Source organism: Vipera ursinii (assembly GCF_947247035.1).
Source record: "Vipera ursinii genome assembly, chromosome: 4".
Taxonomy (NCBI): domain Eukaryota; kingdom Metazoa; phylum Chordata; class Lepidosauria; order Squamata; family Viperidae; genus Vipera; species Vipera ursinii.
In genome coordinates this window covers 99,287,258-99,313,228 of record NC_139514.1, presented here as the reverse complement: position 1 = coordinate 99,313,228, position 25,971 = coordinate 99,287,258, and the positions used below count along the sequence as shown (strand labels likewise).

Genomic DNA, 25,971 nt, shown 5'->3' with positions numbered 1-25,971 from the left:
GACCTGTTTGTACACATCTCTCATTCTGAAAAACATTTCAACTTTCAGCAGCTTTTAAAAGTGACCTTTGGAGTGCAGGTATCTTATCTGTATCAGCAGGCTTTCATTTGGGGTTGTGAAAATTTATCAATCTGAACAAAATTGCTTGAGTGAACAAAGAACTTGGTCTTCCTACAAGACAGACAATCAGACGCAAATACTGCATTGATATAATTTGACAATGGTTTGAAGGATAATAGGATTTAAATATCAAAGCACTTATAGTATGTAGGATTATGCCCTTCTGTGATGAAGTATTCCATATGAAGCTGTCCATAATGCAGAAAAGAAAGAAAGAATATTTGTGAGACTTGCAAAGAGGTTTTTGATTCTAAATTTAATTTGTCTGTTTGAAACAGGAAAACTATGAGTCAAGAGACAGATAATATTAACATTCCAAAGAGAAATATTGTTCCATCTACCCTGGATTGTCCCTTTGTCTTTTGTGCATGAAGTTCAAAGTCTAAAGGAAGAGATGACATTGGAAGTACCATGAATAGCTTCCTCCACTTCATTGGACAACTTGTTCGATTGGGAAACTTCATCCTTTCAGCTGAATAAACACACTTCTCCTTTTCAATCAATATGCAAAGAATAAAAGACACAGCTGGCAGGCAGTAGAATTTTATTATGAATGCTGTTTATCCCTACATTATATTATGGATCCATGTTAAGTTTCTTTTTCTTTGAAAAAGTACAAATTTTAAGTTGAATGCAGGAATAGAAAAAGTAAAATTAGGTGGAAAGAATAAAAAGACAGGAGTACAAAGAAAGACAAAGATAAAAGAAAGCTTAACAAAAAAAAGTGGCTTCTAAACTTCTTAATGGCGAGTATACATGCAATTATATTTTAAACTCCTTGTAAGATTACATTATAATTTCCTTTTTCATAATTTACCCTTTCTAATCATCAAATTCAAATATCACAAGGTCATTTTGAGCCACGGTGGCACAGTGGTCAGAATGCAGTATTGCAGGCCAACTCTGCTCACTGCCAGCTGTTTGATCCTAACTCAAGTCAAGGTCAGCTCAAGGTTGACTCAGCCTTCCATCCTTCTGAGATCAGTAAAATAAGGACCCATATTGTTGAGGGGGGCAGTATGCTGATTCTGTAAACTGCTTGGAGAGTGATGTAAAACACTATATAAGTGCTATTGCTATTTTTCCCTTTCTTAAACAAAATTCCAAAAGGGGCTTCCAATAAATGTAGTCCTTGATCTTTGTCTAAGCAAACAAGTTAACAAGATATGCTAGTTCCATGATCTTTTCTGACCAATCTTCCTTTGTGGGTATTACGAAGTCTTTCCATTTTTGTGCATAGAATAATCTCACAACAGTGATCATACTCTATGTAAGAGTAATCTTCTGTGCTTCCTTTCTAATTGTCTGTCCATTAAACCCAGCAAAAAAAAGAGCTCTGGCTTCAGTTGAATATCAGTTTTTAAGTTCTTTGTAAATACTCTAAACTGAAAAGAACTGAGATCAGGTAAATTTCCAAGCCACTCATACAGAAGCAGCTGTCTAATGAGGCACCCTGAGATAAACCTCATCGGCAGCAGGCAAAAATGAATGGCACTCAAATCCTCTAGCATAACTGAATATATCTATGCTGGGTACCAGCACAAAATTGTTAGTTATTAAATTTGTTATTGTTATTTCTTGTACTGCTATGGAAGAAGAGTTGCACTGGAAGAATGAGCTCCCTCAAGTGCATAAATAAATTGGCCAGCGCTGTGATAGATCATGGAGAGCATCTGCTTTTCTGCTTCAGGCGATAAGAAGTCACAGACAAACTTTTCATTAACATTCAACTTTGCTGCCTAGTTTAATGGGGCTTGCTCTCAAATAATCTTAAACAGTCTTGCCACCTCCATGAATTACAGGTCAAACCTATAAATATTTACTGATAAGCAAATCTTGCCCACTACCTTCAGTGAAGCCTTTCCCTCATTAGTAGTGCCAAGAATTGCAGGATAAATTGCATTATAATGAAAAGGCAATGTACAAAGAAGAAAGCACTTTAAAACTAACCTTGGTTTAGAATAGAATCAGAATAGAGCTGGAAGGGACCTTGGTTGTCTTTTAGTCCAGCCCCCTGCTCAAGCAGGAGAATCTTAATATTTAATTCCAGGTTGCTTCTCTCTTTGGTCAATTTCCAACCATTGTTTCTTTTCCTGCCCTCTAGTGCTTTGGTGAATAACATGACTCCCCTCTTCTTGGTGGTAGCCCCTCAAATACTGGAATACTGCTATCATGTCTCCCCTATTTCTTCTTTTCTTTAGACTAGCCAAACCCAAGTTCCATAGCCATTCTTCGTATGTTTTAGTCTCCAGGCTTTTGATCATTTTAGTTGCTCTTCTCTGAATTTTTTCCAACTCTCAACATCTTTTTTATGATATGGTGACCAAAATTGGCTGCAGTATTCCAGGTGTGGTCTTACTAGGGTTTTATAAAGCGGTACTAATACTTCCCGTGATCTTGATTCTATGCCTCTGTTTATACAACCCAGGATTGTATTAGCTTTTTTGGCTACTGCTGCATACTGCTGGCTCATAGTCAAATGATCATCCACTAGGACTCCAAGGTCCCTCTCACAGTTACTATTTTTGAGCCAGGTCTCACCCAATCTGTACTTGTACCTTTGATTTTTCCTGCCTAAAGGTAAAACTTTGCTTTTCTCCACATTGAAACTCATTTTGTTGGATAGGGCCCGTTGTTCAGGTTTGTCAAGACCTTTTTGGATTCTGAGTTTGTCTTCTGGGGTGTTGGCTATTCCTGTCAGTTTGGTGTCATCTGCAAATTTGATGAGTTCCCCTTCATTCCCTCATCTAAGTCATTGATGAAGATATTGAAGAGTACTGGGCCTAAGATGGAACCTCATGGTACCCCACCGCTTACGTCTCTCCATGTGGATGCGGTGCCATTGAGGACTACTCATTGAATATGGTTTGTTAGCCAGCTACAGATCCATCTGGTGGTGATATTGTCTATTCCACCTTTTTCTAGCTTACCAAGGAGTAGGTTGTGGTCTACTTTATCAAATGCATTACTGAAATCTAAGTATACTACATCCACTGCATTTTGCTTGTCTACTAGTTTAGTCACTTTATTGAAGAATGAAATAAGATTGGTTTGGCATGATCTGTTTTTAAGATGTGAATTAAAGGGTGCTGACCTAAATTTATGAAAAACGCCTGTTATATGCAGCTCACAATGAGGCTATGTGAGCAAATGAAAAAAAATGTATGTCTTTCTGTTTTAACTATTGCCTTCATTAACCCTGTGGCAAAGGCTAGGGTGCATTAATAGATGTGACTATTTTATATTATCCAGGATGACAAGAAACATGCAGTTGAAATTTCTTAGCAACATTATAAAGATTCAAGCCAAGAGTTGCTATTACCAATTCCACTCATCATCCCATGCCATTCTTGGCCATGTGTTACTGTAAATATTTGATCTGATTAGTAATATTTTTCATGCCAATGACATTCAGTTCGTAATCCTTTTTAACCCAATAATAAAAAAGAACGTAATCCCGGAGCTACTTCAGCACAATACAGCCATGTTAAATCAAATCCCTTTTACTTTACAGAAGTAGTGGATATCATGGATATTGTGTTATATATGTAAACAGTTCCTTAATCGATATGTTATATGTGTAAACAGTTCAATAATACTGCATTGACAAGTGTATAAACTACAAGCCGCCTGACAGGAAAACACGCGGGAACTTTGACAGCTGTCAAAGTTCCCCGCACAGCGCAGGCGCCACCACTGACAGCTCGCGGCTGTCAAACTCCGGACCATGAGGAAGCCTGAGCTGTCAAAGCATCCACCGCACAGCGCAGGCGCAACCACTGACAGCTCGCGGCTGTCAAAACACCAACACATGCGGAAGCCGGAGCTGTCAACAGAAGGCGGCGCGGATTGGTCCCAGCTTGACACGGCGCCAAATTAAACACCGCTGATTGGTCCTCGCTACCAGCTGCCGGCTATAAAAGCCGGACAAGTTATTCTATGTTGCCTTGCTCTTAATAAACTTGTCGTTAACTAGCCTGTCGTCCCGAGTGGTCCTTAGGCTACTTCACTGGCGACGAAGGTGGGATCGCTCCGGAGCTGAAGTCACGGCCGAGGAAGAGAGTTCCCGGCAAGAGCTGTCACGGAGGTTTTAACCTCCATCGGAGCAACCCAGGACCGGACGACATGGCAAACTTCGGCCGTGTGAGGGAGTTTGATACACGCCATCCCGAGAGGTGGCAATCACACCTTGGCCAGGTCGAGGGATTCCTCCTCGTCAGTAAAATCACTGACGACCGAGCAAAGGCCGCCGCTCTGCTGTACATCAGCGGACCTCCAGTATATGATGCAGCCGTCGGCTTGTTCAGCCCGGTGCCCATCACTGAAGTCTCCTACGCGGACCTGGTGGACCAGCTGAACAAGTACTACATGCCGGCTCGTTCAGAACTGTACTGGCGGGTGCAATTCGCACAAAAGAAACAACGGCCGGACGAGCCCGCCAACGAGTTCATCGCCGGGGTCAGACACGCCGCACGGAACTGCTGTTTCCCCGACCTGGAAGACCGCATCAGAGACCAGGTGGTGATCGGTCTGAAGGACGAGAGACTACAGAAGAAACTGACGTCCAAACCCGACATGAACCTGGCAGAGCTGACCAGAGAGATCATGGCTTACGAGCACAGCCACAAGAAGAAGCCGACGAACACGACCCCAGAGAGCCCCGCGACCGTCCATCAAGAAAGCGCAACCTTCAGCGACAGCGGAGAGTCGGTGGATTTCACCGATGGGGAAGCCCTACAGCGCAGAATGGAGCACCGGCAACCGAGGAGAGGCAACACGTCGGACCGCCGTAGATCCAGGAACCCCCCGCCGCCGCCACCGCGCTACGAGCAACGAGCCGCCTGTGCCAGCTGCGGGGGCAATCATGCCCGAGGAAGCTGCCGTTTTAGGAACGCGAAATGCCACAATTGCGGGAAGACTGGCCACATCAAGCCGGTGTGCCGCAGCAAGGGCCGGGACAACATCAATGATGTGGAGGCAAACTCCCCAGGTAGGCCGGCTGCCCAGGCCAGCAGAGAAAACCCACCTGGCCCCCTGGTAGAGACAATTGACAGGGTAAACAGCATAAGCTCCAAGGTTAAAATCTGGGTCAAAATTCAGGGAGTGCCCTGCCACATGGAAGTGGATTCAGGGTCAGCGGTCTCCTTAATTTCGCTAACAACCTATCAGGAGATCTGTCAGCAAGGCCAAGAACAAATTCCCCTGAAACAAACCCAGGTACACCTAGCTGATTTCCAGAAAACCCCCATTCCGCTGGAAGGGAGAGCCAAGGTCGTAGTGCAGTACAAGGGGTTCAAGGGTCCCTTAGAGGTTTTAGTTACGCCAGGGAACCGTACCAACTTGATAGGGTTAAACTGGTTCAGTCCACTAGGCATCGCCTTAACGGGGGTTAATACCATTCAAGCACCCAGCCTGGAAGCCGTTTGCGACAAGTACGCCGACGTTTTCGATGGCACTTTGGGGAAATACACGGGTCCCCCCATTTCTTTGCAGCTAAACCCAGCAATCCAACCAATCAAAATAAGAGCTAGGAGGGTACCCTTTGCCCTTAAAGAAAAAATCGAAAACGAACTTGACCGCCTCGTAGGGCTAGGGGTGCTTGAGCCAACAGAAGGGGGAACCTGGGAGACCCCTATTGTCACCCCAATCAAACCTAATGGTGACGTGAGAGTGTGCGCTGACTACAAGGCGACAGTCAACCGAGCTCTCAGCCCCCATGCTTACCCGGTGCCAGCGGTAAGGGACGTATTTGCTTCCATCCGCTCTGGCACCCTTTTCGCCAAACTCGATCTCACGCAGGCGTATTTGCAACTGCCTGTCACGGACGACACCGCGGAAGCTCAAACTATTGTCACCCACCGCGGTGCCTTTAAAGTAAAGAGGCTCCAATTCGGCATATCGGCAGCCCCGGGTATTTTTCAGGGTATCATGGAGAAGACCCTGAAGGGAATACCCGGGGTCTGCCCCTATTTCGACGATGTTCTCATCGCCGGGGAAAACGAAGCTAGCTTAGCTGACAGGCTGTCAGCTGTGCTGAGCCGGCTCAGAGAAGCCGGTCTCAAACTTAAGCGTGAAAAGTGCTCTATTGGAGTCACATCGACAGAATTCCTAGGGTACAAAATAGATAGCCAGGGCATCCACCCCACCTCAGAAAAACTACAAGCTATTCAAAACGCACCCAGCCCTAGGAATAAGCAAGAGCTTCAATCCTTTTTAGGACTGTTAAACTTTTACCATGCCTTCATCCCCCATAAAGCCACTATTGCGGAGCCTCTGCATAGGCTCCTAGACAAGGGCACAACTTGGTCCTGGACCAAGGAACATGAGAACAGTTTCCAATCGTTAAAAAAGATTATCTGTCACAGCTCAACTATCACCCTTTTCAGGGAAGACACCCCAATATGCATCGCTTGTGATGCCTCTCCCTATGGAATCGGGGCTGTGTTAAGTCACCTATTCAAGGACGGTACACAAAGACCCATAGCCTTCTATTCACGCACTCTAACCAAAGCTGAAAGAAACTACGCACAAATAGACAGGGAAGCCCTAGCGATAGTAGCAGGGGTCAAAAAATTTCACGACTACCTGTATGGCAGACCATTTACTATATTTACGGATCACAAACCCCTGCTAGGCATATTCACGTGGAATAAAACTACTCCACAAATTCTCTCTCCGAGAATTTTACGATGGTCAACATTCTTAGCAGCCTATTCCTATCAACTAATACATAAGCCAGGCAAAGAATTGGGACACGCTGACTGCCTCAGCAGACTACCCATGCAAACCAGGGACTCAGACCCAGCCCCAGCCAGCCTGATTTTAGCAATCTCCCAACTACCAGAATGCCCCTTGACTGCAAACATTATAGCTAATAATTCAGCCAAAGATAAAATACTTACCAGAGTCCTTAAATGGGCCACAACAGGGTGGCCAGCTCAAAACCCACAACCCCAATTCCAACCTTATTTTAACAGAAAAAATGAGATCTCAACACATAGAGGATGCCTGCTGTGGGGAAATAGGGTCATCATACCAGAGAAAAACATAGACCAAACATTACACATTTTACATGAAGGACACCCTGGAATTGTAAAAATGAAGGCGATGGCTAGAAGTTATGTGTGGTGGCCAGGCATAGATAAACAAATAGAAAAATATGTGGGTGGGTGTTACACCTGTCAACAGACCAGGAACGAACCACCCCAGGCACCTATCCATAAATGGGAAACTACTAGGAACCCTTGGTCTCGTATACATATAGATTTTGCAGGACCAATCCAGGGTCAAAGTTTCTTAATTGTAGTGGACAGCTATTCTAAATGGCTGGAAGTCACTCCCCTTAGAAAAACAACGTCCGAAGCCACTATGCAAGCTTTACGAAAAATATTCGCTACACACGGCCTGCCTGACACCATAGTTTCAGACAACGGCCCTCAATTCACCTCTCGTGAATTTCAGATGTTCGCTATGAAGAATTGTATTAGGCTGGTCACGTCGGCGCCGTTCCACCCATCGTCGAACGGAATGGCTGAAATTATGGTACGATCCACGAAAGAAGCTTTGAAAAAATTCGTTAAAGGGAACTGGCAAAGGCGTCTCAGCCAGTTTCTATTATCACAACACACAACTCCATGTACTACAACCGGCAAAACACCGGCTGAATTAAGATGGGGGAGGAGGCTCATAACACGACTCGACAGACTGCACCCTGACACATATCCAGAAGAAAAACAGCACCCCCATCCCGCCCGCACACTCACCCCTGGTCAACTGATATGGGCACGATCATACACAGATAAAAACAAGTGGGTACAAGGGACAGTAATAAAACAAACTGGGCCCATCTCATACCTTATAGCAACGCAGGCACAGGGCAACGTACGCCGCCATATTGACCAACTCAGACCCAGACAACCACCACACAATTCTGAGCAACCAACCAATGCCGAGATACAACCCCCACCGGAAATGCTGCCTATCCCAAACCAGGAAGAGGAACTCCAAAACGAAGGACCTGAACCAGACCACCCTCCACCCCTTCGCCGCTCAACCAGGAATCGAAGACCACCCACCTACCTAAAAGACTATCAGTGGGCAGGTTCAAACGTCCAAGAGGAAAGAAACGCACCAGGGGAGGGGTAAGGGGTGTGTTATATATGTAAACAGTTCCTTAATCGATATGTTATATGTGTAAACAGTTCAATAATACTGCATTGACAAGTGTATAAACTACAAGCCGCCTGACAGGAAAACACGTGGGAACTTTGACAGCTGTCAAAGTTCCCCGCACAGCGCAGGCGCCACCACTGACAGCTCGCGGCTGTCAAACTCCGGACCATGAGGAAGCCTGAGCTGTCAAAGCATCCACCGCACAGCGCAGGCGCAACCACTGACAGCTCGCGGCTGTCAAAACACCAACACATGCGGAAGCCGGAGCTGTCAACAGAAGGCGGCGCGGATTGGTCCCAGCTTGACACGGCGCCAAATTAAACACCGCTGATTGGTCCTCGCTACCAGCTGCCGGCTATAAAAGCCGGACAAGTTATTCTATGTTGCCTTGCTCTTAATAAACTTGTCGTTAACTAGCCTGTCGTCCCGAGTGGTCCTTAGGCTACTTCAGATATTACATCTTTGGGATTAGTAGGCACTACAATGTGATTTTAGGTAAATCTGGCTCTGACAACTTACCAGTGAATGTGCTTTCTCTTATAAATTGGAACCATACTGTATAGCAGAATCCTAACTTTGCCTGCTCAACAATACATCCAAGTAATGGGATTTAATGGCTACGTTCATACTTCGGACTCTTTTCAGTTTTAGCATTTGAGACAAACTTGTTTCGTTAAATTAGCGCTCAGTAAGTTGTACAAAACCAGAAAATGGGTAATTTCACCAAGCAGGTTGAATGGATTGTGTGAATGCAGCCATTCTTTAGTTTGGGTTGGTGTATGTCTTCACCGTTCAATCATATTTATAACCATTCGAAAGTAAAATTCCACTGGATTAAATTAAATTTCCATTTGTAGGATTGTAGCTTTTATTTTCTGCTCCTTATTTTGCAGAGCAATCCTATACACGGCTCCTAATTAAGTTCAGTGGTGCCTGCTCTCAAGGAACTGGGAATTGGATGGGAAATTTTAATTATGCTAATTTAAATTGTGGCTATGATCTCTTCATTCATATAATGCAAATTACTACTTTCTGGTACTTCTTTTCCTCCCTTCAAATCACTGTCGACACCTGGTGACTACAGAGATTAGTCTTTGCAGTGTTCTTGGCAAGATGTCAGAAGTAGTTTGCCCTTCAATTTTTCCTAGGGCTGAGAGGGGAATTGGCTCAAGGTCACCCAGATTATGCCTAAAGTAGAACTAAAACTTACAGTCTACCAGTTTCTACCCTGGTGTCTTAACCACTAAACCAAGGGTGTCAAACTGCCGGCCTGCAGGCAGGTTGCATCATACAGAGGCCACACTCACCCCAGCTCCAGGTAATGCAAACAAAGTTGTGACACGTCATGTGATGTGGCGAGTTTGACACCCATGCACTAGACCAAACTGATTTTCTCTAATAGTATCATACGTATCTATGTCAGCTCTGTAAGTACCGGTATTTGTTAAAATGAGTACAAAATAAAAACTTTCTAAAAGAAACACACACTCACATACACAAAAAAAGATTTACAGAATGATTCTATATAGAAGTAAGCTGATAAAGAATATAGAATTCAACCAAAAAATTGAAACAGCCTGAGAAACAAATGGTTAAATAGGAGGCTAATACAGCTTCTGAGAGAATTATTGTTTCCATTCATTATGAAAAGTTACATATCATTGGGTTAAATCAGTGGAACTTTCAGGAGACTACCAAGACTTCAGATTGTTTCCAAAACCAAATTGTGACTCTTACGGAACCAATGGTGCAGTTTTGCCAATCAGTAGCTGCCAGCTTTCTCAAAATGTGATTTTCTGGACTGAATACAGTTTCCAAGAATTCTTCAGAGTTGCTACAAGAACAGTGTATATTAATATTCAATTCTAAACTAAGTATGTATCACTGCAGGTATGGGTCACCTTGTCATCAAGAGTTTGTATGTAATAGCCTATTACCTTAAGGTGAACAAGAGTACAAGCTTTTCAGATGAACCCAAAAATAGCACTGGATTGCAGACTTCATTCTTCAATAGAAATACTGCCTGCCCCAAGCATAGAATGTAGAACATAGAATAATATAGTTAGAAGGGGCCTCAGAGGTCTTCTAATCCAACCCCCAGCTTGACCAGGAGATCCTATATCATTTCAGACAAATGGTTGTCCTGTCTCTTTTTGAAAGCCTTCAGTGATGGAGCACCCACAACTTCTGGTTAAAAACTGACAAATGCAGGTTGAAACTGGTTTGCCTACTTTGGGGCAAGGAGCACCACAGTTTCAGTTAGCTCTCATCTATCCTGTAGCCCCATCAGATCTCAATTCAAACCATCAACAGCTTGTCTGAGATCAGATTTTAGATAAGAAACAGAGATAAGGCTTATTTTTTGGTGATGGTGTACTCCAAAACCCTTAAAGTTCTTCCAGAAGATTGCTTTAGATCACGGGTATCAAACCTGATCGCGTCATGTGATGCATCGTGATGTATCTTGACCTTTTTTGCCTTTGCAGGCTAGGGTGGGCATGGCCTGCATGTGACGCATCAGGCCTGCATGCCGCCAGTTTGACAACCCTGCTGTAGATCATTCAAGTGATAGAAGATCCATTTCTCAGGAACATGATAAATCAATGATCCAGAGGCTGACCAGGGGTGCTCCTACACAGTCTTCTGAATTCAGCCTTCAAAGAACGACTGATACTTTTGTAAAATCATTTCAAGCTCATATAAGATTGATGCTTTATATCAATGATATAAAGTGTCACTGAGAGCTCTAGCAGAACAGGGATATAGTTCAGTTCCCACCTTCAAAATTGGCAAATACTAATGCCAGATGAAATAGATCTCAAGAATCTATCTCACTGAAGAAACTATGAGCTCAGAGGTGACTATATCTAGAACCTCCCCAAGAACGGCACGTCAGAAATTTCCAAGTATTTGCTTTTTGTGAATTAATGAAGGCTTTTAATTAAACAACTTCATTTGCTTACAATAATAAAATATGTAATCTATCCGTAGTCCTTTATGTATTTTTACAGTTGTAAACCTCACCCTGTTGCTAATTCTATTCTGCTTCTATTCTTTCTGTTTTATTTCATACTATGTAAGTTGGCCTCCACTCCTTCCCTATTCACTGATGAGGATCACATTCCTTTTCAGGCAAACTATTTCCTTTACGTATGTTATATTTTTAATGTGAACATGGCTTTGTACAGCTATTACAGTAATTTTTTTGTAATATAAAAATACATTCTCACATATATTAGTTTCCCCAAAAGATTTCTTCACTGCTACACTCTAGCATTTGGTGCTCTTGTTTTCTCTTATAAAACCCATCAGCAGATTTTTATTTCAAGAAGAGAGATCATAAACTGTCCTTGGAAAACCATCACATATGACTGTACATACGTAGCCAGTTGCCATTGCTACAAGCAATTCATAGGACAATATTTTCTTACAGCACAAATATAATAGAAGGTAGTGCTCAAGTTATAACTATGATGGAGTCTGCCCCTTATGATCATAAGCTGTTAACAATTGTAAAAAAGATCTTTTTTTTGCAATGATCATTATGCGAATACACTGTCATAAGATGAACACCATGGTCGTTAAGCAAACCCATTGTTTGTGCTGATGCAGTTTTCCCATTGCTACTGGATGCCTGCAAACAGCCATCAAGGTTGTTGCTGGGCACCTGAAGTATGTGACTGTTTCAGGGGAGCAATTGTGAGAACTTATGACCTGGGTTGCTGTCTCCTTTTTCAGGTAGGCCATAACTTCAAAGAGTTACTAAGCAACCAGTTATAATTTGAGGGATACCCGTACAATAACAGCTGTATCAAAAAAGATCCAAATACCAATGCCATTCAAATATTGTATATTTGAATATTTCGGGTTGGAAAATATACTGCTCAAAAAAATAAAGGGAACACAAGATAAGACATCCTACTATTAAATACAGTACATTGTGTCATTTAAGTGTTCCCTTTATTTATTTTTTTGAGCAGTATATAACTTGTATCGAAGGGACGCGGTGGCTCAGTGGGTTAGGACACTGAGCTTGTCGATCAGAAGTTCAGCAGTTTGGCAGGTCGAATCCCAAGTGCTGCGTAGCAGAGTGAGCACCTGTTACTCGTCCCAGCTTCTGCCAACCTAGCAGTTCGAAAGCACGTAAAAAATGCAAGTAGAAAAATAGGGACCACTACGGTGGGAAGGTAACAGCGTTCCATGCACCTTTTGCGTCTAGTCATGCCAGCCACATGACCGCGGAGACATCCTTGGACAAACACTGGCTCTTTGGCTTTGAAACGGAGATGAGCACCGGCCCCTAGAGTCGGAAACGACTAGCACGCATGTGCGGGGGAACCTTTACCTTTATAACTTGTATCAGATTAGCTTTGCCACCTCCATCAGCAGATCAAGAAGACCACCTTTTTAGTTCCTCCTGCAGACTCCTCTCATCCAGACCATCTCATTCAAAAGAAATCTGGGGCAAGACGTACCATTTCAAGGATCAGTATGACTTTATCTATCAGGAGACCTTTTCTGGCTGTACTGGAAGACAATTTCTAAAACAAAGGGAAGATTCCAGAGATGAAGTCGTTCCAAAGATAAAAAAATAATTCATTAGAAATTGCCTCTGGCTTCATTTAAGAGAGACAAAATTGCTAGGGAGACCCACCATGAGAGAAGAGAGAAAGTTGTCCTTCCTCAGTCTTGAGCTCCACTTTGGGTTCATTGTGTGGTCATAGCCTCCTTATCACATGAGAAGCTACCTTAATTATGGCAGGATGTGACTGTCAGCCTGTTGCAGCACTCCTTTTATCAAGGTGTTGGAAGTCAGCACCCACTCACCCTCCTAGGGAAGGAAATATTTCATCAGCTTTCCCAAAGCCACATTTCTGTTTGGCTCTGCTCTTCAATAAACTATAATCTTCTTTCTAAAGCAGTCTCCATTTTGTTTATTCCCAGCTTGGACTGGACCCTGATGAAGATTTTTCTTTCAACAAAGGAAATACAAAAAGGCTGGTAGATATTAGAACAATTGTTCATACTTCTCAGAATATTGATTTGGGGCATATTTTAAGTGACTGTCTAAGATGCTTCTGTCTCATTACCAATGTTCAAAGCTGGCATTGCACGAAGAGTCTTTGAAGCAGTTGTTTATGAAACAGAGAGATTTTGCATTACTGTGTTCTGTGATAAGTGATTTTTTTATATACAGGTACAACTGACATTGGTGAGATAAGAATGATGGGTCCAAGATTTACATCTCACAGAATCACTAGGACAAGGTTTTAATTGAAAATTAAGGGCATTAGTATTTCTTGTTTGAATTCACAGCATAGTTAGAAATTCCCTTTTTAGTCGATATGTTACATCTTCACAGATGAAGTCTGTATGCCTTTCTGCTACTATGGTGTCTTATCAACATTTGTCCAATCCTATTTTAATTAAGTACATAATTAAATTCTTTTATGGTTACCAATTTACACTCTGTTTCAGTAATTTCCTAAAACTTGGACTAACCACTTCATTATCTGTCATTCTCCTACCTTAATTAGTTTGCTTATCGTTAGAACTTTGGACATTTTTTATTAAAAGTGATGGAGAAGCACATCTATTCAGAAGTATAGCTTAATACTTCATCTGACTTCGATACAGCTCCAACACATTTATGTCAGAAAATATATATAGACTCCTTAAAACAATTTACCACGGGAGATTGGTTTAACTGGAAGTAAACTCAAACTGAAACTTGAACCTGCAGAAATACTTTAAAATACTTAAAATAAGTAAGTAATGTGTTTAAAATATCTGTACAGCGCTCAGTACAATTTTGGTCACCATCTTAGAGCACAATCCTAGAAAGTGGGAGAGTATAAGTTCGAATCCTGTCTTAGCCATGAAATCCGGTTGGGTGATTTTGGGCCAGTCACTATCTCTTACCTTAATCCACCTCACAGGATTGTTGTGAGGAAAATAGGAGGAGGAAGATGTTCATCACCTTGTAAAAATAATAAAGGCAGGATACAAATAAATAAATAAATAAATAAATAAATAAATAAATAAATAAATAAATAAAAAATAAAAAAACTCTTTAAGTAATAATATTCTGAAAATTGCAATGGCACAGTGGTTTAATGATGCTGGAACTGTCAGGCAGAAACAGTCTTCACTCCAGTGGTTCAAGCCCTGGGTGAGCTCCCATCTCTCGGTCCTCGATTCCTGCCCACTCAGCAGTTTAAACGTGTGCAATATTGCAAGTAGATAAATGGGTACCAGTTCAGTGGGAAAACTTAGCTGTTCCCGTGTGTGAGGAGAGCGGAAGCCAGCTCTGGACCTGGCCAGATGCAAGGTGAGATGAGACGGCAGAGTAACCTGGAAGAGCCAGCAAGCTGAGTGCCACTGTTCAGCAGGTGTAAGCTAGTTCGCCCCCTGCAGTGCACCAAGGATAAGCACACAAGTGCTGAACAGAATGAACCAGCAATTTAGGCTGTCAGAACTGCATTGGGTCTAGTATTTGTAGATTTCCCTGACATAGAGTGCCATATGCTAAATAAATAAATCTGCCTTGCTAAACAGTCACTTTTTGCAAGAGGAAGTGGAGAAGGAAGGTGGATTTCTGTTCGCAGGAGAATGTAGGGCATTTTTGGAGCTTTTTTCCCCCCAAAAGTTTTTGATAAGTTGGCTGGCTGGCCTGCAAATTCTAGTCTAGAATCTAGAAATTATGCTATCATTATGTAAGTCAGAAATGGGTTGATGCAAAATCTAACATACACAGAGTTAGAAGTTCACTACCACCCCTATATTGAAATAATAGTAATAATAGCAATTGCCACAACAGTCATTCACAGCCCATGGAAATTATTATTTTAATCCCATTTTTATATATATCTCAACTCAGCAAATGTAACCAATACTCCTACCTCATATTTTTGCCACAATAACAACCCTGTGAGATGAATTGGACTAAGAGAGAATGCTGGTTCAAACTTGGCCATCGTAACTAAGGCATGACTAGAATTCACAGTTTCCCAGTTTCTAGGTCAGCACCTTTACCAATCAAATGAAATGTTTATGATACTGCAACCCAATCATATAATTGTATGTTAGTAAGGAATAAGAAGTTTCCTTTAATTACACTGTGAAAAAATATTTATCAATTCAGGATTGTTCATTTTAGCTTTATTTTGAATGTAATTGATGCTGTTGAAAGTTCTTGAAGGCAAATTCAAAATAGTCCCTGTAATTTACCTTTTTTTTCTGTATGGGCAAATGTGACCAATGATCTCTCTATGTATTTGTTTGCTGTCTTATTTCTGCAAAGGCCTGGGAAAAATATAGGTCACTTCTTTTGTAGAACAAAATATATTGGTTAGCTCGTTATAGAATCATTTCATTTGGTAGCTACTAACGACAATGTTCTTGAGACAGAAGGCATTTTGCCTGTTTTGCTGCTGTTTCTATGAAGAAAATACTCATTCCTGCTGATGCTTAGGAATATAATCTTCGCTAGCCATATATTTTTTATCTTGTCCTGTTGTGGTGATACTTTGATTTCATTTTTCTAACTTAGCTTGCTAAGGCATCATTGCTACATCAAATAACATTTGACATTTGAATTGGAAGGGGGCACGTATCACCTGGCAGGGGGTTTGTTGCTTCCAGTCCCCTCTGATCGCCCTTGCTTCATGAGAAAGAGGAACCCTTCACTTGCAGAGCCCATAAAGTCTCTGAGCCTCAATTCATGAGGCTGGGGCAGGTGCTCTTTGGACAAAGGTCCATAAATAACAACTACAGGGAGATCCTTCCATCTGTTCAGAAGCCCCAAGAGCTCTTTTTGACAGGTTTGTTCCTTGGTATCATCTTTCTCTATTTCTTCACTCTCTCTACTTTCTGTTCTTCTATTCTTCGTCTGACTTGTTGCCTCTACAAGTAGTTATGACCACAACTGAGCCCAAAATTTCCATTGCTAAGCAAGAAAGTGAAGTGAATTTTGTCCCTTTTTATAAACTTTCTCGTCACAATGGTTTAGAAATTTCTCTACAGTTGTTAAGTTAGTAACACAGTTGTTCAGTGAATCTGGATTCCCTATTGACTTTGCTAGCGAGAAGGTTGCAAAAAGGTGATCATATAACCCCAGGACACTGCAACCATCATAAATACATGCCAGTTGCCAAGTGTCCAAGTTTTGATCACATGACCACAGGATTCTGCAATGGTCGTAAGTATGAAAAACGGTCATAAATGACTTTTTTTCAGTGCCACTGTAACTTTGAATGGTCACTAAAGAAATGATTGCAGGTCCAGTACCATATCTACATAGATAAATAGCAATAGCAACAGCACTTAGACTTATATGCTGTGTTGTGGAAAAACCCAAAGGAAAAGACAAGAAACAGCAACACAAAACAATAATTCTTACTTGAAGATTCAGAAGTTTATTTTGCTAATAATTTGGAACATAGCAAGCATAATAATGCAACATCACTTACGTTAATAACCCATTGCAATGAGGACCATGTGGTATATCAAACTCCAATAGGAGAGCTTTAGGCCAATGGCAAACCAATCAGGTCCAGTCCCAACCCTTTATACCCTTTCTCATTCTAAGACTTTTGTCAGATGATCCACTGACTTTTGCTGACTTTTGCTGATTTTGCTGACTTTTTAGTGACCCCCTGCTGACCTTCTGCTGAACATAACTTTCCACATATATCCATGTACATTGGAACCCACATCCATCAGCTACGTTCAGTTCCTCTTTTCCCACGGTTACAATACTCATGTTCCAAATATACATAGAACTATCTACTTTGCAATTTCGTACTGCACAAAGCTCAGCAGATTACAAATAATATGTCCGTATTGTGAAACAGTATAGAGTTCAAGTTAAAGCTTTGTTTTAAATCACTACTATGGGGCCTATCTCAGGTTTGCTCCAGCCTCATCTTGTTATATGAGGAGGGGACTATATTTTCATCTCCCACATTGCTTCACAGTGCTTTACACTTCTCTCTAAGCAATTTACTTAGTCAGTCTATTGTCCCCAACAATCTGGGTCCTCATTTTACCAACCTTGGAAGGAAGGAAGGCCAGTCAGGATCAAACTGCTGGCAGTCAGCAGAATTAGGCTGCAATACAAAGTGAAGTGAAGGGAGGCTCAGCTTAGCTTTCTTGCAGAGGCTGCCAGCCTTATGACAGCCTCTTGCTTTTCTTCTGGCAACTGGCAGTTCTTAAAAAAAGAAAGGGAGCAACAGTAATTGGGGGGGCAGGGTTTGCAGAAAACTCTTTGTCAGTTTGTGATGATCATTTCTCCTTGCAGTATTGAATAAAATAAATCCCAGAGAAGAATTTACACCTTGGGTTAAAAGCGTATATCAACAGCAAACAGCAAATAACATAGCCAGTGGGACATTTTCTTTGATTTTTTCTGTCAGTAAAAGTAACCAGAAAAAATGTTCTTTCTCCTTTATTATTTGCATTTATTTTAGAAATATGTGCAAATAAGTTTTGAAAAGATAAACAAGTATCAGGCACTAAGAATCAAGGAGAATATAAATTAAAATACTACATGTAAGATGAAGCATTAACCATTGTGCAACCACAAAATACAACAAGATAGCTGGTTACCAGAGTATTGATAGAAACATGTCATTAAGACAATTGTGCTGTCAACACCAATAGTTGGTTTATTTGTTTCATTGTCCTGCAAGGGAGGAAAATGTATAGGTAACCAGTTTGTAAGACTTAACCAAAATTTGATTGCTTCACATGTGACACATTTAAACCTATTTGTTTCCCCAAGTGTATAAATAAAAATATAAATGTAACTAACCAGGGTTTGGAAACATGGGTATTATTATGTTGTGGGCTCTGATGAGCAGGAATGAAGACACGCAGTTGAGTACAGAGAAACTCATTCTTTATTTAAGCTGAAACTGTACTGAGGATTTGGAGTTACCCTGCCTCAATATATAGCCAGACCCTCTGGAAGCAACCAATTGGATTGAACCCATGTTTGCCGCCCAAAGTTGACCAATTGCAGGACCGGAGACATCCTGTCTGGGTTGCTGGAGAACCATTAGTTCTTCAACAACACACGTGGTGATATTCCAAAAGCTCAGTACATAACAGGTATCATGTTTATTAGAGAACCATGTCAAGCCATCCCCTCTTTTGAGGGTGTTGTAGGTGGCCAAACTCTGGTTACCACAATCAAGAAACAGAGAAAGTAATTTAGGTTTGGAGCCCCCCCCATACCCCCATATTAGTTTTATTTTGAAAAAATCATTTGGTGAAATAAAATGCATAAAATATAACCTCTACTAAACTGAGGCAGCAAGTGAAGACAGCTGAAAATTGTGAAGGCCAAAGTTTTCTCAGGAAATTCAGAACTGAAATATACATTTATGTGAAGTTTGAAGTTTAAATGACAGAATGTCTGTCTAGGCAATTTCCTATCTATTTTCCATGGAAGAAAGAAAAACCAAAGGCAATAGGTTTCTGTGCAAATTCAAAAACAAAACTATAAGTAACAAACTGAGATAAGTAATTGTCAGTAGGAAAAATTAACATTTTGACAAGCAGTGAGCAAATGTAATTTAAACAGAAGGAGGAAATAGCAACATTTTCTTTCTTTTCTATAGAAGATCATTATTTGCCAAATGGCATGTGGTTTTTTCCCCCTAACATTTGCAAAACAGTCTGCAGGTTTCTTCTAAGATAATTTGTCAAAAAAAACACACTGGCCATATGGAGCTGAAGGGATGATTGTGTAAGTCAGTGAACACAAACCAAAATAAGCTGATATTGGAGAAGAGGGATCCTGGCTGATTTCTTTATGGAGCTTCCAACCACAAATATAGGTACAACATTTAATCAGCTCAACAATGATATATTTGCACTTTTTCCTTTTCAAAGCCATACATCAAGATGGCAAAACTCAACATTGTTATAATGCAGTATATAACACTAATTCAAAAGTGTCAAAGGTGAAGAGGACACTGTACTCTGTGGTCTCCTAAATTAGGGCTACTGGATAGTAGCATATCTTCCACTTTTCAAACAAAATTGACTGCATTTCTGAGACATTCGTGGATCAGGATGGAGTGAGGGCAGTCATGATTTATTGACAATCCACCAACTGCATGGCAAACAGAAATACACACAATATCATTGTTTCTGCCCACACTGTTGAATAATGCATAATTTTATATGGCAGAAAAAAATGTATGGACAGAGAATCAGTAGAGTTAGGAGGTTAACTTTTATAAGCAAGTTTTCTCAAGGCTGGTGTTTGTGTGAAAGGAAAATGAAGATAAACTTTATTTAGGAAATAACCTGGTGATGGGAAAGGCTAAGTCGCTTAGGTCTATTATATCGACAGCTAAGAGCCTGTGGTGTACTCTCCTTAAGGAGAGAGAGTGTGAATCATATAAGTATCTGAACTGCTCCTGAACTGAGAATGTAAGGAAGAGATGAAGGGCCTGAGAATGTTAGTGAGGCTATAGGACACATGTAATGTGCAAGCAAACAAAGTAAGTCTATATGACAAAGAAAGAAGATAACTAACCATCTTTCTGCTAACCATCTCTGCATCTTTTGCTTCTCGGTGCAGAACGCTGGCGCATGCCAAGTTGAATTCCACCACTGATGGTCAAAAATCTAATAATAACAACAACAAAAGTGCATAGTATTTTTTGACTCCTTATACCAAGCTTTAAATATTATAGATACTGTGTGTGTGGTGCTATTTTAGCTGATGGTCAGAAAACATTGGTGTCACAAGAAAATAGTATTAAAGATTAAGGTTTTTGCCATGAAGAACCAGTTGTGGTAATACAGTTAGTCCTCGACTTACAACATTTCATTTAGTGACCGTTCAAAATTACAGTGACACTGAAAAGAAGTGACTTATGACCACTTTTCACACTTGTGACCATTGCAGTATCCCCATGGTCAGGTGATCAAAATTCAGGTGCTTGGCAACTGACTCATATTTATGATGGGTTGCAGGGTCCCTGGGTCATGTGATCCCCTCTTGCGACCTTCTGAACAAGCAGAGTCCGTGGGGAAGCCAGATTCACTTAACAACCATCTTACTAACTTAACAATTGCAGTGATTCACTTAACAAATGTGGAAAAAGGGGCAAAACTCACTTAACCAATTTCTCATTTAGCAACAGAAATTTTGGGCTCAGCGGTGCTCATAAGTCGAGGACTACTTGTACTAGTGGAGAAATGAAGGTTGTCAGGGTTTGTTTAGTTTATCCAGATAGGGAACAAAGGCTGCTTATTTTACCTTTCAACTTTTTGTCCCTTTCAACTCTGCAGGTGAGCCCCACCCCAGGATGCATCCGTGCATTAATGAAGATGCTGTACTGCCCTTATTGCCGTGGTCTGCCCACTGTGAAACCTTGCAATAACTATTGCCTCAATGTAATGAAGGGCTGCCTTGCAAACCAAGCGGATCTGGATACCGAGTGGAATCTCTTCGTAGGTAAGGGGGGGTGTGAACGTGAGGAGGTGAGCAAAGTAATCTGTCAAACTTTCTGATGCATTCAAACAGTATTTGCCAGGTGGAAAAATAGGACATGTTGACAGAATGGCTTCGTTCAGCTGTCATTCACATGCTTTGATCAAAATTTCTCTGGCTCCACCTGGGAGCTGTTCTCGTGAAATCTCTCTTTGTGGGATGTCGAGGTCTGTAAGCAAAATTCCACCCCGGTTGGTGTGAAGCATTCTCAATAGGTGAAAGCTGCATTTCTGATTCCATAGGAGGCAGAAGGACAAGGGGAAGGGAGGGGAAGAAGAGAGCAACAACGACTAAATTCTGTGCATTTCACATTAAAGTTTCATGTTTGTCTGCCAGATGCAAGAATAAAGACTGCATAGTCCTTGCTCTCTTCTTTGCCCAAATCCAGTGTGATTGCAAATTGGCAAAAATCCATTATTGTGACAGGCAAAAAAAGATCTTATAAGGAATATTTTAAAATATTCCAAATTTATTCCTTCTGGGCAAGGGGAAGAATGGATCTCATTTCCACTTTCAGACAGTTGTGTGATCTGCTGTAATTCACAGAAGAGTTTGGAAGGGCGCCCCCCCCCCAAATATGAAATCTACCGATAGTCCAGGGACCCTGGATGAGAGGGAAATGGCTCCACTGCAAAGCAACAGAATGTCATCACAATAAGACAAAAGATTAAAAAGAAAAAAAAGGATTATATGAATATGCCCTTCATCCAACTACATACATCTATTCCTGACACATTTAAGAAAAGACTTGTGAAAGAAATTGTAAAGAAATCTCAAATGGCTGAGCAGTTTTGACTGGTTTCCATTCCCTTTCAGGGACATAAATAAAAATTAATTCTATTTAAGTATCTATCTATTTTTTTCCCTTTTTCTAGTACCTTGGAATGAAATAAATATACAATAATTAGCAATACGGCAGAAGGATAAACATACACACAAATATGTAGCACAGGAGAATTTGTTTAGTCTACAAAAAAACCAAGAAGAATATGATCTTACATATTTAGGAATCATTGAGGGATGTAAAAAGAAGTAAGAGAAACATAGTGAGGAAACACAAAGAATATTAAAAGAATTAATATTTACAATAAGGATTCTTTTTTAAAAAATGCATATAATTATTTGATGTTTAGGCCACCCCCATTAAACTCTGTCAACAGAATACACAACTTGTTTGCTTTCTCAGTTATTGCCAGATGAACCATTTTGAACTTCCAGTGTCAAGAATTTCGAGAGCTGTTTCTTCCAATCCCAATTACCATAGTTAAGCAAGGACTATATTTATAGGTTGACTTACGACCACAATTGAGCTCAAAATTTATGTTGCTAAGCAAGACAGTTGTTAAGTGAATTTTGCCTCATTTTACAACCTTCCTTGCCACAGTTGTGAAGTGAATCACTGCAGTTGCTAAGTTGGTGACATGGTTGTTAAGTAAATCTGGCTTCCCCATTGACTTAGCTTAACAGAAGGTCGCAAAAGGTGATCACATGACCTTGGGACTCTGCAAACACCATAAATACATGCCAGTTGCCTAGCGGCCAACCTTTGATCATGTGACCATGGGGATGTTGCAATGGTCATAACTGTGAAAAGCGGTCACTTTTTTCAGTGCCGTTGTAACTCTGAACAATCACTAAATAAACTGCTGTAAGTTGAGGACTATCTGTAAAACACACTCAGGCTTTTAAGATTCTCTTATTAGAGTCTATCTCATAAAACATGGAATGTAGAATAACAGAGCTGGAAGGGGCCTTGGAAGCCTTCTAGTCAACCTCCTGTACGAGCAAGAAATCCTTTGCATTTGAGGCAAACGGTTGTCCAATCTCTTCTTGAAAAGAGTGATGGAGCACCCACAACTCCTGGAAGCAAACCATTCCACTGATCAATTGTTCTCACTGTCAGGAAATTTATTCAGGATGGGTTTATTGTTGGCCTGATGACACTGCTGACTACACACTACTCTTGCAGCAGTTGAGATAGTATTGGTTCTGGGAACATCTCCATCAATCTCTTTTCATGCACAGATCTTTTTTCTCATGACTGTAGAGTTAATTGGAATAACCACTCTGCAGGAAGCAGGAACCAAATAAGAGGTTCTAAATCACTGTTGGGAACCGCTGGGAAACTTGAGCTGGTCCAGAATGTAGCAATCCATGTTCTTTGTATCCAGACATACTACTTCCATGTTATACCTGTAATGTATTGGGCCTTTTACTTGAAGTGTTTTCACGTGTCTTTGAATGCTGCTTGAGATTGCTTAATTAGGGTGTCTGTGTAACGGTCACTGGCTGCCCAGACATGCAGTCTCCAGGACAATCATTGGTTGGCTCTGGAGTGGGAATAGGTTCCTTCAAACCTATTGGCCACTGCCTAGTGGCCAACTGTATAAGTAGCTGCGTAGAAGCCTCTGTTCTCAGTTCTAGCAATGTTCCTGTTTGAACCCTCTCGTCTCGCCTCCTGCTTCCCAAGAATCCACTGCACAACAATACCAATGCTGTGGAAACTGCACTGCTTGCCAGTATGTTTCCAAATGTAACACATGTGGTCTCAGGACTTGGGGATCCATGATACCACCTTTTCCATATAAATTCTGCCCATCCAATCTGGACAGCCATATCTAGGAGTCCTCACCTACTCAAAGTGCATTGGAAGAGAACAGCCTGTCTCTTGCGCAAGAATGACCCCCCCCCCAGGTATCATGACCTTCCAGAGGCTGGTAAATACTGTTCCTAGCTTTTACAGAAGGCCTTTGGGACTGACTGTGGAAACACAAGCTCCTGTATATTCATAGCTGTTGATTTAATTATTCCACAGTGTATTGTGTATTATTGTTATTCTAATACCTGTGAATCAGCTAAAACTCATAAGGATGAAGGCACTGGAATAAATGGATGCTTCTGCTTAAACCTGGTCAAGTTTCAAACTGACCAAGCCTATACAATTGCCACTGAGAATAAGATAATGAAACAAGTATGTTCAGCAACATTTCTATTAGATGTCCTTTACCTCTTCTAAACATGGTTATTTCCAGACATTTGTTCTAGTCTTTTTAGAACTGTAAACTGAGGCTGGATGAAATAATACATGTGCAAGTCAGGTAGATATTTTGTTGGATGTTTTGATTGGCAGTGCTTCTGTCTTATCAAGTAAATACCATAAATACCCTGGTGATCTACACATTTGGCAGCATATTAAGGATTTTTTTTTCTGTAGCTATAAAGAATATAATATGGATAATAAGCTGACCTAGTGGTTAAATAAAGAAATCTTTTGTGTTACTAAACAAGATATATTCCTTTTTAAAAAAAATATTTAAAGGTCCTTGTTGCAAATAATAATAATAATAATAATAATAATAATAATAATAATAATAATAATAATAATAATAATAATAATAATAAAGTTGGAAGGGACTTTGGAGGTCATCTAGTCCAACCCCCTGCTCAGGCAGGAAACCCTATATCAGGGTGTCAAACTGCCAGCCCGTGGGCCGGATGCATCACCGGGAAACCATGCCCACCCCATTGCCATCAATAACGAAAAAACTCTGATACGTTGCACGATGTCACATGACATCATGAGTTTCATATGTCTACCCTATACCATTTCAGACAAATGGCTGTCCAGTCTCTTCTTAAAAACTTCCAATGTTGGAGCATTCACCACTTCTGGAGGCAGGTTGAGGCAGGTTGATTAATTGTTCTGTCAGGAAGTTTCTTCTTAGTTCTAGGTTGCTTCTCTCCTTGATTACTTTCCATCTGTTGCTTCTTGTCCTGCCTTCAGGTGCTTTGTAGAATAGCTTGACTCCTTCTTCTTTGTGGCAGCCCCTGAGATATTGGAACACTGCTATCATGTCCCCCCTCATCCTTCTCTTCATTAGACTAGACATACCCAATTGCAGCAACCATTCCTTATATGTTTTAGCCTCCAGTCCCCTGATCATCTTTGTTGCTCTTCTCTGTACTCTTTCTAGACTCTCAACATCTTTTTCACATCGTGGTGACCAAAACTGGATGCAGTATTCCAAGTGTGGCCTTACCAAGGCAGTGTAAAGTAGTATTAACACTTCACATGCTCTTGATTCTATCCCTCTGTTAATGCAGCCTAGCACTGTGTTGGCTTTTTTGGCAGCTGCAGCACACTGCTGTCTCCTGTTTAAGTGATTGTCCAGTAGGACTCCAAGATCCCTCTCACAGTTACTACTATTGAGCAAGGTACCACCTATACTATACCTGTATATTTGGTTTTTCTTACCTAAATGTAGAACCTTACTTTTTTCACCATTGAATTTCATTTTGTTAGATAGCACCTAGTGTTCAAGTCTGTCCAGATCTTCCTGTATCTTAAGCCTGTCTTCTGGAGTGTTGGCCTTTCCTGCCAGCTTGGTGTTGTCTGCAAATTATTTTTTTCTATATGTGTCAAACATGTGAAACAGAGTATGGATTTTTTATTGACTGGATAAGGACCAATAAACTAATATTGAATGCCACAATATGCAGCATATGTTTCCAGTTCAACACAGATGATTCTGAATTTCAGGAAGTGATTGTAAGTTCATCCTACTAACAGGGAATTTAAAATTGATTTTAAACTAGAATATTCCATTACTGTGTTCATAATAGTCCTCTTATATCAGCTATTCATTTGTAAAGAGGAAGCCATTTCTACAAACAGATTAGTATACAGAAAAGACCTTGGTGGGCTATTTTATGAAATTTCTGCCTTTTATTGCTACAACTGATGCTACTGCAGTATTTTGTTTTCTAATATCTTGGGATTTTTTGCATTTTATGTATCTTCTCAGAGTCATAAGATGGAAGACAGCATGAAAATATTGTCAATACAGGTCAATACATCTTCGAACGTTGGAAGGATATAAAATTCTCCAAACCAAACTTGCTTAATCTTGTAAAGGCTAAGCAGGATTAAGACTGTTAATGGTTGGATGACCAGGAATATCAGGATAGAGTAGAAAGTTTAGAAGTATAGAAAAAGACAAAAGGAAACTAATTTGCGAGGTCCTCTGAGCTTGGTTGTCTTATTGCAGAATTTTCATTACCCAACTAGGTACATCCTCAACCCCTCTCCCCTGTAGCATTGATGGTGCTACCTGGTTGGGTAGTGAAAGAACCTTCAAGAAAACAACGAAGTTCAGAGAACACCA

General features: G+C 40.9%; 1 protein-coding gene across 1 annotated transcript in view; it reads left to right on the top strand.

Annotated features, from left to right (window-relative positions):
* GPC6 (glypican 6) overlaps positions 1–25,971 on the top strand; it is a gene marked incomplete at its 3' end in the record, with an annotated part of 881,925 nt that overhangs the window by 612,529 nt on the left and 243,425 nt on the right. Inside the window, exon 4 of the mRNA XM_083361302.1 lies at positions 20,605–20,770. Within this exon, the coding sequence (XP_083217428.1) occupies positions 20,605–20,770 (166 nt within the window). The remainder of the gene's footprint in view (positions 1–20,604; positions 20,771–25,971) is intronic.